Source organism: Mauremys mutica, chromosome 6 (assembly GCF_020497125.1).
Source record: "Mauremys mutica isolate MM-2020 ecotype Southern chromosome 6, ASM2049712v1, whole genome shotgun sequence".
Classification (NCBI taxonomy): Eukaryota; Metazoa; Chordata; order Testudines; family Geoemydidae; genus Mauremys; species Mauremys mutica.
Genome location: NC_059077.1, coordinates 83816406 through 83828469, shown reverse-complemented (window position 1 = coordinate 83828469; position 12064 = coordinate 83816406). Strand labels below are relative to the sequence as shown.

Here is a 12064-nt window from a genome sequence, read left to right as displayed (position 1 = left end):
TTTGTTAATATCATTTTTCACAGCCTCCCAGCTCTGAAGGCAGAGCAGCACAGAAGTCAGAGTGGCAGTGGGGCACTAAGTCTGCTGTGAAAAGAGATACTGACAAAGTCTCTTCACCCCTTGCTCCCTATTGAATAGTAACTATTTAAAATAAAAAATTCTGCTCATAATAATTTGATAAAAAATGTTTGTCTTAATTTAAAAGTAGTAAGAAAAGTTCGATTTATTTTAAACAATTTGGTTATAAATTTAGCATTTAAAATAGCATTAAATATATAAAAAGTGTTTTTAATTTATAAGGGGAGGCTTGCTGTCTGAAAAGAGTTGCTAATACAAAAAGTTTGGGAACCATTGTTCTAGTCTGACCTCCTGTATATTACAGACTACACCATATGTTCACACAGAAGACTAAGAAGGTTCACAGGTTGAACTATATTTCCATTCTTCTTTTCCATTAGTACTGTAAAATAGTGCAAGTTTCTAGTGCTGCCCTTTAAAAGTGGCCCTTTCCGGACTTCTGTGATGTGGATAAGAACGCTAAATCAGAGGCACTTTTGTGTGCATTTTTTCTGTTATGGTAAAAACATCTAAAATTGAAATTTGTGTAAAACAATTATTGTATCGACAACAGCCAGTCAGGCAAGCATTTATTAAGTGAGTCGGCAAAAGACAACAAAGCATTGTTCCCCTGTACTGGAGGCTGCCCTGAGGAAAAAGAGAGGTGGGTGGGAAGGGGAAGAAGAAAAGAAGCAGCAAGAAGCAGGAGATGAAAGAGGTGGTTTCCTTTTCTTGCAGGCACTCCTTTCATTTAGGACTCAGGAAAAGCAAAACCAGGAATTTCACGCAGAATATTTTACACCTGATTCTTTGTTGAGCCCAAAATTAAAGTCAGTCCTGCAAGACAGGATGAGTAGGCCACTCCTATGCATGTTTAACGCATTCTGCTAATGACTTTTAAACGGCAGACACTCTGCAGAGGCATTTCAGGCCACGGGAGACCTACATATTTTCTCTTCGATTTCAGGGAGACCCGTGAGCCACCTGCCAAGCCCCCTCCGCTCTGGGGCTGGCGTTGCAAACAGAACCCACGGAAGTTGTCACACGACGCGGCGGCTCCCACAAAGTTTGACAGCAACTTGTAACGTGCACAGCGAAGCGCGGCGGGGGCCGAGGCTGCTGCGAGAGGCAAGTGGACGCAGGGAGAAGGGTTTTGCTCTGACCCATTATTGTGAAGCCTGGTGAGAGGGAAGAGCTGGCTGGTGCCTTCCCCCCAGTGGAGCGGGACGAGCAAGTTCCGCACATCCCGCCACACAGACCCTGCCGCTGCCCGCCGCGCACACGGTGTCGGAGATGCCTGCACGGGCACGGCCAGCCGGGCGCAGGTGCCTCCCGCCCCCGGCGCCCCCGCTCACCGGTGATTTCCATGCAGCTCTCCGGCCCGGACGGGGGCGGCTCCTCTTCCACCCCCGCGGCTGCAGCCGCCGCGCTCCGAGTTTTCTTCACGGCCGGCGGCGCCGGGGCCGAGTGTCGCCGGGGCCCGGCCCAGTTCTTCCGCTTCATGGCGGCGCCGTTACGGGGGGTGCGAGGCAGCCGGGCTCATCCCTGCCGCGCTGAGCCGCTCCCCTGGGCCGGGGCTCGGGCTGCCTGAGGGGAGGGACCCCGAGCCAGCCGCGGCAGCAGCGGACGCTCCTCGGCCACCTCCCCGCAGCGGGGGGGGGCCTCCGCGCCCCCCCCCCGCGCGTCTGATTGGGTGGGAGGAGTGTGACGTCATCGTGACCCGATCACGTCGGATAAAGTGACGTCATAGTGGTAACTGCTCATTACGGGTATGCTGGGGCAAAGGGCTGTGTGTGACCCTCCCACGTGCCTGCATTCACCGTGTCCATATGACCCTCGATGTGGCTCCATGCATCAACCTCCTGCACCGACACACCCTGCTGTGTGCCGCTTCACCCTTTCTCACACACACACACACACGCACACATTTGTACATATATGTTGGTCTATATTATTTCTGTTCCCAGGCTGCCCAGAGGCTCCAAAGCCATTGTACCAAGCACCATACACACATAATAAAAAGTTCCTTAACCTTTGTATATCCCCACACAGACCACTATGCACCACCTTATGGTCCTTTATTGGGGTGACCATATTTCCCAAATGCTGGGGCTGGCGTCACTGCTCGCTCAAATCCTACCTGCTCTCCGCATAAGCCCTGCCTCCTCCCAGCCCCCAGGTGGGGCTGGCATCTCCGCTCACCCTCCTGCTCGTTCCTCTGCACCACACTTTTTCACAATAGTGGGCATTTGTCCTGTTTTCTCTTGCCAACTGATCAAGTTGGCAAGAACAAACCGGACAAATGCCCACTTTTGCCCAAAAAAGTCAGGATAGCCAGGACGGGGCTTCAAAAAGGGACTGTTCCAGCCAAAACAGGACGTATGATCACCCTATCACTTATACATATAAACATCACAGTACACACTGAAATACACCCTTTCCTTACACCATTAAATATACAACGCCCATGTACACTCATACATCTATTCCTCCCACCCCCATACTAGCCTACACACACCTCAGATACGCCCTTCTCTATATAAAATATAACTTCAAATATCTCTCATGTCTTCACAGGTGCTGGAACTAGGGGTTCTGGAGTTGGCTTGAAATGGTTTCCATCATATATGGGGTTTACAGTTTGGTTCAATGGCTCTCAACACCCCTGCCGCTATACAGATTTTTCCAGCACCACTGTATGACTTCATACACATACCCCCCACACCTATTCAGTCTCTCTATACTGCCCCATATGCACACCCATTCATGCCCAGCATGCCACACACACATTTTACAAGGGCTGGATTTAGGAGCAGGCAACCCAGGCAACCGTGTGGGTACTGGGCTTGAGGGGGGCTGGGCTCAAGGTGCTGTAAATTATTCAAAAGTATAACAAATGGAGGGGGGCAACGAAGACGCTTCTCGCCTGGGGCGCCATTTGGTCTAGGTCTGGCCCTTCATTTTACACATTCATATACCCCCAACACACCCATGTAAGCTTTTTGGGATAGGGATTGCCTTTTCATTCTGTATTTGTACGGTACCTAGTACACTAGGGTCCTGGTCAATAAATGGGGTGCCCCTACAATTCAAAGAAAAAAATAATTAATAATAACCTCTGATACATCCACACTCACATAGAAAACCTTTTTATCCTCTCTTCTTAGAGTGCCCTAGATAATGTTTTATGTTTATATAGCACCTTACATACCAAAGAATTCCAAATAGAGTCACAGACTACACATACTACGCCACTGAGATTCAGCTATCTCTGGAGGCGGAGAGTGCCAGCCAACTGGCACACAGTTTATCACACAGCAATGTAGGGGAAGGAATTTGCTATTATGAAAAGAACATCTGTTTCTACATAAAATGGACTTTGTCAGAATAGAATATTTTAGATTTATTTTTAATTGTAATATACCTATTACCATACATTAAGAGTAAGCAATTCAATTCCATTTAATAATATTTTATTGGCATGAGAACCAATACAAGTGTTGCCAAAGCATAAGGAAGAGACAAATTCCTCAGGGAGCTGTCAGAGGAAGGTATACTTTTCCCAGAATAAGGCTTCACAGTGTATGTGTGATATATTTTCCTGTCTCCATTTGTCATTTCTGTCCACTCTCAATCCAGAGACAGGCTGCTATGTACTGTGATGCCATCTCTGCTGTCTCTCTCCATTCTCCTAGGTTTAGACAGTTTTCTCTCATTGCTTTTATATAAAAACCTTTAATCATTTTTAGTGTTTTGAAGAAATATCTTTTTTGCACCTTATTGTATTTTGGACATTGAAGTAGAGTGTCCCTCCATCTCAGTTTCCTCTCCATCAGACTAGTTGTGCTGCATCTCTCTGGGTTTGAAGTCTGTTTTGTGTCTCCCTATTTCCATCTCTAGTTTATGATTAATGATTTTGTATTTAAAGCCTGCCTAAAGTCTGCACATTTTAGTATGCTGAGGTAGTCAGCTGGTGTGATAGTTCTGTGCAGTGACCCCAGTCTACCATAAAAGAAATCCCTACATAGCTGTGGTCCAGGCAAACAGCTGGTTGACCAAGAAGATAGGCTTGGCTTCCTGTCCTAAAAGTAGGGTGATCAGATGTCCCAATTTTATAGGGACAGTCCCGATATTCGGGGCTTTTTCTTATATGGGCACCTATTACCTCCCACACTCTGTCCTGATTTTTCATATTTGCTATCTGGTCATCCTACCTAAAAGCAAAAATACTCAGGGTCTCACAGACTGCCAGAGAGAGTGAACTAGAAATGCAACACACACTCTGCCTCCAGTCCCTAAGGCCCTATCTACACTGGGAATAAATGTAAGCATACTTGGTAGGTAATCAACACAGGTGCAGCTCAGCTGTAATGGTATTAACATCTTAAGATGTAGTATAGAGAGCATAGGCATTTTTAGTACTTTCAGGTGACTCAGAAGATCAGAACAATGACCAATAAAACAACTCTCTCAAATAGCAGTTTTCCAGGGAATGTTTGCTTATTATCTTCAACAGCATTTTCTGTTTGCTCTCCCTGTCTTGCTGCTGGGGGTTTAGGCAGGGACACTCACTATATTATATACATCGTATATTTTCTAATTCCCTTCAGGCAATAATTCTTATAACAACTGGTAGAAGGAGTTAGTTCACTATCAGATCTTTTATAAAAACAATACTAGATCTTCCAGTCTAACTGCAGTCCCTGATGAGTTTGGTCCATTATGTGTAATGGCTTGTCTACCTTAAAAGATTATGGTAATATCATGGGAGGTTTATGAGCTCATTTAAAGTTGCTAGCAAAGCCATAGCCAGATCCTGATTTATGGGCCTGATCCTACAAACACTTACACACATGATTTGACTGCAGTGGGATGACTCAGGTATGGGGGCCTTATTCTGCTGCTCTTATTCCTTGAATAATACCACTAGTTTTAATGAGCCTACCTTCAGCGTAAGGTACTACTCAGTGTAAGCAAGGGAGTCAGAGGTGAGCTTGGCAAGGGTTGAGGATACTCAGCATCTTTTAGAATTGGGCCCAAAGTGAAGTAAGCTTCCTGTGTGATTCTTGCAGCATGCAGCTGAGAGTAAAGGCCACACTTTGTTGATTGGGAGTTGTAGCTATCTTCTGCCTACTACCTCATCATTAAGTGACCCTCTTTCTAAAAAGAGAGACTTTCAAATAGGTCTCTGTTTTCAAAAAAATATTGTTTAAAAATTGTGGTTTTAAAAAAAAATTTTTGAAAACCAAGACTCCACATAGTTGAAAATAGTTATTTTCCCATGCACGCTTCTTGCCCTCTGTGGTAGTTTGAAATAAATCTGTCACTTAAAATGGCTAAAAAAATAAAACAGAAGTGCAGTGTAACACAGTAGCTGCCAAATAAGCACTCCCTGGTGGTCAGAGGTGTCTCCACAGTGCCCTGACTCTTTTTTCCCTTTCTTCGGGGCTCCTTAAACTCCACACCGTCTTTGTAATCCAATCACAACCCATCTTGGGGTCTGGTTTTTATTAACAAAAAGTTCCAGAAAGGCAAACACAAAAGCAAAATCTTGCGCTCATCCTTAAACTGGGCTCCATTCAGGCACAACCCCTCCTCCCTGAAGTACCGTCCCTTCCTACTGTTTGAGCCCCTGCAGAGAACGCAGGGCCTGGGTGCCTTCTTTGCCTTTTCCCAAAGGAAAAACAAAACTTACAGCTGGATCATCTTACCTAGCCCCAACTCCCTCCTTTAGGAACCACTAGAGGAGACCCTCTCTCCCTACAACTTCAATACAATCCTTCCTCCTTACAGAGCCATCATTAGACCCTTTATAGCACAGGTGTTGCCCCACCCCCTTAATTGGCTCAACTAGGAGCACCTCCTCTGGCACAGGGGCAATGGACAGCTTTAATCACAGGTGCTAGCCACCCTGTGATATATAGTTAGACAATTTAAGTGCAGTTTTTGAAAAGCAGAGCCTTTTCCCTCCTCCTATCTGATGGACTATGGAACCTTTTTCTGAGTGTATTCTGCCATCTGCTGGGTATGAGGTGACTGTCTCTTGCTGTTTTTTTTCACTATTCACTGTGTGAGTTTTTTAAATTAATGTTGAACTAGTACAAGACATAAAATTATGATCAGATTTTGTATATTTCACATTACTGTTAACATGGGCCCCAGTCTTGCCATTCATTGGTCACTATAATGAGAGAATTTTGCTTTGAGTGTTCTGAAATACCTTGCATCCGACGAAGTGGGTATTCACCCACAAAAGCTCATGCTCCAAAACGTCTGTTAGTCTATTAGGTGCCACAGGATTCTTTGCTGCTTTTACAGATCCAGACTAACACGGCTACCCCTCTGATACCTGAAATACCTTGCAGCTTCTTAATAGAGGCTTACAGAAAAGCCTCGAAAGGGGGTTGAAAATGCCGTAAAACTCACTTCTCTCAATTGATACAATTAAGGTGGTGATAGTATTAGGACACTTTGGTTTGCATAAAACAGTAATTAGTTTTAAGATTAAGGCTCTAATTAAGTAGAAATTGATAGTTAAATTTAGAAAATATAACATGGCTGGCCAAAATGGCAGAGACAAGGATAATAGTTTAAATCTAGGCAGTGGAAAGTTCTAGCAAACAAGATAGCATCAGAGGGAGGTGCTTAAAAACATCTAGAATCCAAGATACCATCAGAGGGAAGAGCTTAAAAACATCTAGAATCCAAGATACCATCAGAGAGAAGAGCTTAAAAACATCTAGAATCCAAGATGGCGTCAGAGGAAGGAGCTTTCCTACCTAAGAATAGGTATGACATCATGCAGAGGAGCTGGAAAAAGCTAGCAGCTGATTGGCTGAGAGGAGCTGACCTTGAGAGAGCAACCAGTATATAAGGTTGACAGCAAGCAGGCTGAGTCTGTAGTGGGTTAGGTGTAACAGACTTTCAACTAACAGGTTGAAAATAAGTGGGTTTGAGGCTTTGCATAAGAATGGAAGCTGCCTGAAGAGAAGAACTGAACATCCTGAAAAGCAGCTACTTGAAAAAGTATCAGCAGAATTCTAAGGTTGCCGTGGCAATGAACAACTGCCTGCTAGCAGCTACCTTGCCAGCAGCAACAGAAGAGCAGCAACTGTCACTGCATCTGTGGCCTGACAGAGCAACAGCGCAGCTGTGGAGCACATACTTCAGGAAATCAGACAGAGCAGAAGGACCAATTAGATGAGTCAGAGGGAAACTTTTGAATAAGAAGTGTAACAAGAGTGTATGGCTGTGTCTGTAAATAAAGCTGGACGCCTGCATCTTTAGTGAGATCTCCCCTACCCATCTTGTAACCACTTGGCCAGCATTTACAGAATGTTTAATGTTAAGAGTCAATGTTGATGTTAAATATTTTATTTTTAATTTGTGAATATGGTAATAGTTTTTCCTATAGGTATACAGAATTTGTGTATACCACATTGTGTTAAATATGGGGTTAAATTGTATCACTACAACTAAAAGCCTTTGTGTATATGGGAATATCTATGTGCATGTTACATTGAAGCTACTGTATTCTTTGTGTGGGGTGTCAAATATTGTAAGCAGTCTGTGTCTTTACTTCCCTGTGCTGCTTTAATTATAAGATGTTTTAAATGTAATTTTATTGCATTTTTACTAAGTTCTATATAATCTGTTTTGCTTCATTCAATACATTGTAACCACGTATTTCCTTTAAATAAATAATTCTTTTGTTTTTGAAGAATTACTGCTTGTGTGTTCATCCTTGAGCAGAAGGCTGTATCTGTGTCTTTTCAGGGGTTAGCAAGACTAGCTTGCTCTGGGGAGCCCTCTGTGGGTTGGACACAAGACCCTTGGTAACATCCAGGCATTTCCTTTAGGGCAGGCCACAATCTTGTTACCCTATGGTTAAATTAAAAGTGCCATTGTAGGCTAACATCATTGGCATCTAAAATTTTAGGGGAAAAGCATAGGCAGATTGCTGTGCCTGCACAGAGCACCAATGAAGTCAATGAGACTCTGTGTGGATGCAATTGATAACTAACACCCACACAAAATGCAGAATTGAAGCTTTAATTAGTTCTTTCAGTCCTACTCTTATTGTCCTTTTTTCATACTATTTTAGAATTTCTGTACTAGTTTAGTTTTTAAACATCACATGTTTGAATTAATAAGTCCTTTTTTTCACAAGGCAGCATGCTGACTCTATGGTTATGCTCTGCTCTACCATGTAAGGGTTTGATTTCTGACTCAAGTTCCTTACCCTCCAGGCCAGCAGGAGGTAGAAGTACTTTGCATCCCTCTGTAAGGGTGAAACTAGCTGGTTTAAGAGCAAGGATTATGGGTTCCAAAAGTCAAATTGTCATCTTTTCAAACTAAATTTTAGCCCCACCATTGCATGTCCCACCAACTCACAACTCGTAGCTCTCTGGCTCCTCATGTCAGTTCCAACTTCTCACATCATTTCTTCCATCTGTAATATCTTTCCTTCATTCTCATACCATCACTCTTGCATTCCTCCAAGCAAGCAGGATATCAATCAAAAGACACAGAGGCACAGCTGAAACAGACTAGCAATGGGAGGGAAGTGTGGTAGCACTTCTGTAATTTTGGGAGAATTGGAAGGTGGTGTCTAGTGGATGAAGTTTATAATTTGGGGAAATGGGATAGAGACTGGGAGACCAGGTAACCCATTTAAAAACCAGGGAGGTGACAACCTTATTCAAAGGCAGTCTCATTCAGCTTTCTGCACTTGTATGAAAGAATGTTCTTTAAGCACAAATGAAGAATTTAGACCTGGTGGGTGAGGTAATTTATGGGACTAATTTCTGTTGGTGAGAGAGACAAGCTTTTGTGCTGCACAGAGCTCTTCTGCAGGTCTTGGAAAGGACTAAGACCATGTCTACACTAGCACTTATGTTGGCAAAACTTTTGCTGCTGAGGGGTGTGACATAACTTTTGTCAGCATAAGCACTCGTGTGCACAGTGCTACGTGGGCGGGAGATGCTCTCCTGCTGACATAGCCACTGCCACTCACTGAGCTGGTTTTTATATGTTGATGGAGATCTCTCTCCCATCAGCCTAATGCGGCTACATGAGCACTCTATAGTGGTACAGCTGTGCAGCTGTAAGCTTGTAAGTGTAGGCAGAGTGTCACAGCTAAACATAAGATAGAACCAATACTGTAGTTTAGTGTAAGCAGTTAGCACATATACTAACGTACCATTCAAGGTAAAATGGCCTGTTAACACCCCTGTAGTCACAGAACTACAGCTCAGTGAGTGGCAGTGGCTATGTCAGCAGGAGAGCATCTCCCGCCCACATAGCACTGTGCATACGAGTGCTTATGCTGACAAAACTTATATCACACCCCTGAGCAGTTGGGACTGGACCACAGGGGATGGATCACTAGATAATTGCCTTGTTCTGTTAATTCCCATTGAAGCATCTGGCACTGGCCACTGTTGGAAGACTGGATACTGGGCTAGATGGACCATTGGCCTAACCCAGTATAGCCATTCTTATGTTCTTTTGACAAAAAGGGGGTTAGTGGGTTACGGAGTGTTGTAATAAGCTATAAATCCAGTATCTTTATTAAGCCATGATTTTTAGTATCTAGCAAAGTTATGAATTTAAACTCTCAGGCTCGTCCTCTGAAAGTGTTGTGCAGATTTCCTGTGAGGATGAGGACTGAGAGGTCAGATATAGAGTGATCACATTGTTAAAAGTGTTCACCCACAGGTGACATGGTGCTTTGTCTTTTATCATTTTCCTGTGTGAGTTCATTAGAGAGTGTACTGATTGTCTGGTTTCACCCACATAGTTGTTGTTGGGACATTTAGTGCACTGGATGAAGTACACCACATGTTGTGATAGGCACATGTAGGACCCATGGATCTTGAAAGGTGTGTTGTGGGGGATGTTGATCATAGTAGCAGTGGAAAAATATTTGCAGGTTTTGCATCTGTTGTTCTGGCAGGGTCTGGTGCTGCTTTGAGTTGTTGTGTCCTGGTCTGTTGGGAGCTTGCTTCTGATGATGAGCTTGGAGAGGTTTGGGGGTTAACAGGGGTGTTAAAGGGCCACTTCACCTTAAATGATCCTTTAAAATATGCACTATTTATCCTAAACTATCTGTTCAATCTTGTATTTAGCTTTGACACTCTTCGTACCTTTCCCAGACCTGAAGAAGAGCTCTGTGTAGCTCGAAAGTTTGTCTCTCTGACCGACAGAAGATACCATGGTCATGAGATGGTTTTCCCAGGGTGAGGCTCATCCATTGCAGTGCAGGTGTGCTGACCTCTGAGATTTCCCCAATTGTAGGAAACTCAACTGCATAACTTGTAGAAGCAGGAGACTGTATTTGCGCTTTCTCCTGAGAAAATAATAAACTTGGTTCAATAAGAGATACAGTAACTCCTCACTTAAAGTCGTCCTGGTTAACGCTGTTTTGTTGTTACGCCGCTGCTGATCAATTAGGGAACATGCTCGTTTAAAGTTGTGCAATGCTCCCTTATAATGTTGTTTGGCAGTCGCCTGCTTTGTCCACTGCTTGCAGGAAGAGCAGCCTGTTGGAGTTAGCTGGTGGAGGCTTGGAACCAGGGTGGACTGCCAGCCCCCCTATCAGCTCCCCACTCTCCTAAGTTTCCTGTGCGGCAGCCATCCAGCAGGCTATCAATTGCTGGCAGTTCAGCTGTCCCTCCCCACACTGCCATGTGCTGCTCCTGCCCTCTGCCTTGGAGCTGCTTTCTGGAGCATCCTGCTTGAGGGCTCAGCCGATTGCTAGTTCATCATTTAGCAGTAAGGAATTCCCTGGGAAATATCCCACTCTCTGACTTCACCACCTCAACCAAGCTTCACAATCATCATCGCTGTGTACCAGAATTAAATTGTTTGTTTAAAACGTATACTGTGTGTGTGTATATATATGAGTGATGATGCCAAAAGAAAATAGAGGGCATAAATGGTGACAAGGAAATTGGATATTTAACATTCCTTCTCTTTTAATAATCTAAAGTATCATTCAAAGATAGGCAGAAGTGTGTTTGATTAGCAAATACGGGATCTAATTCCTGTGTCTGCAACAGCTGCTTTTAGCTGTTCTGGGACTGTGAAGCATCTGGAAACCCAGTAGTAGAATCCCTGGGTGGCACAGAACCAAAGAAATACCGTCTCCTGGCTGGGCGTAGGGAACATTGCCAGGGACAAGGGAGTTTGAGTGTAACATTCTTACTGTCCGGTGAACCCCTTGTTGCCAGGATGGCTCCTGGGACTGTGGGGACATTTTACACTGAGTGCCCGATAGGGCCCTGGAGAGCTCTAGGATCAAAGGAGCTCAAAGTTAGTGCATAACCACCCTTGCTTCTCCTGTAGCAAATTCAGCTTGGCTAGAAGAGTGATTCAAGGACAAGATTTTCAAATTGACAGTATCTCTTTAAACATCTGAACCAGTTACTATAAACAATGGTAATTGAAAGCAAACAAACAAAAACCCTCACATCCTAGGAGATGAAATCCTATTGTGGCTACTGGGTAGCTCATTAATCATTTTTTAAAATGTAAACTTTGCATTTTCAGTCACTGAACATTTTATTTAATTTCAAACATATTTTAATGGGCAGAACTCTGAAGAGTTTATTCTGGGACTGATAACCTTAATGGATGCAGGAGCAGGCCATGCTTTGTACAATTGCATTTTGTTTTGGAGGCTTAAACCTACAGAGAGATTTTGCATGTGACAAGTAAGATCTGCACGAACAGGAGCAATTTACAGCAAAGAACAAGGTTCAGAAATTGCAGGGGAGAATGAGCACATGCTCATCAATAAATAATTTACAGTTTCATTAATAAATAGGTAAAATGTGGTTCATAGATGAAAAAGTACACGATCTATATGAATGAAAGTAATGGATTCTGAAAATAAGCAGACATTGTAGGAAGATTCTAAATAGCCATCTAATAAATGCTATTTTGCTATTACCTCTGCTGCTTTGATTAAAATAACCAGCAATATTTTTGAAAGGACCTCCTG

The 12064-nt window shown here is 43.7% G+C and overlaps 1 protein-coding gene and 1 non-coding gene across 9 annotated transcripts in view; one reads left to right on the top strand and one right to left on the bottom strand.

Annotated features, from left to right (window-relative positions):
- Positions 1-1749, bottom strand: part of CDC14B (cell division cycle 14B) — a 92479-nt gene extending 90730 nt beyond the window's left edge. For 2 of the 8 annotated variants that reach the window (XM_045021001.1, XM_045020995.1), the window contains exon 1: positions 1413-1745. In XM_045021001.1, the coding sequence (XP_044876936.1) occupies positions 1413-1560 (148 nt within the window). In that variant the 5' untranslated portion in view covers positions 1561-1745. Of the gene's footprint in view, positions 1-1412 lie in introns of all 8 variants that reach the window. The other 6 variants (XM_045021003.1, XM_045021002.1, XM_045020993.1 and 3 more) reach the window with 5 other exon arrangements.
- An 8502-nt stretch (positions 1750-10251) lies between these two features.
- Positions 10252-10411, top strand: LOC123373456. Its single transcript, XR_006580737.1, has one exon. It is a non-coding gene; the product is annotated as a U1 spliceosomal RNA (small nuclear RNA).
- The last annotated feature ends 1653 nt before the right edge of the window (positions 10412-12064 follow it).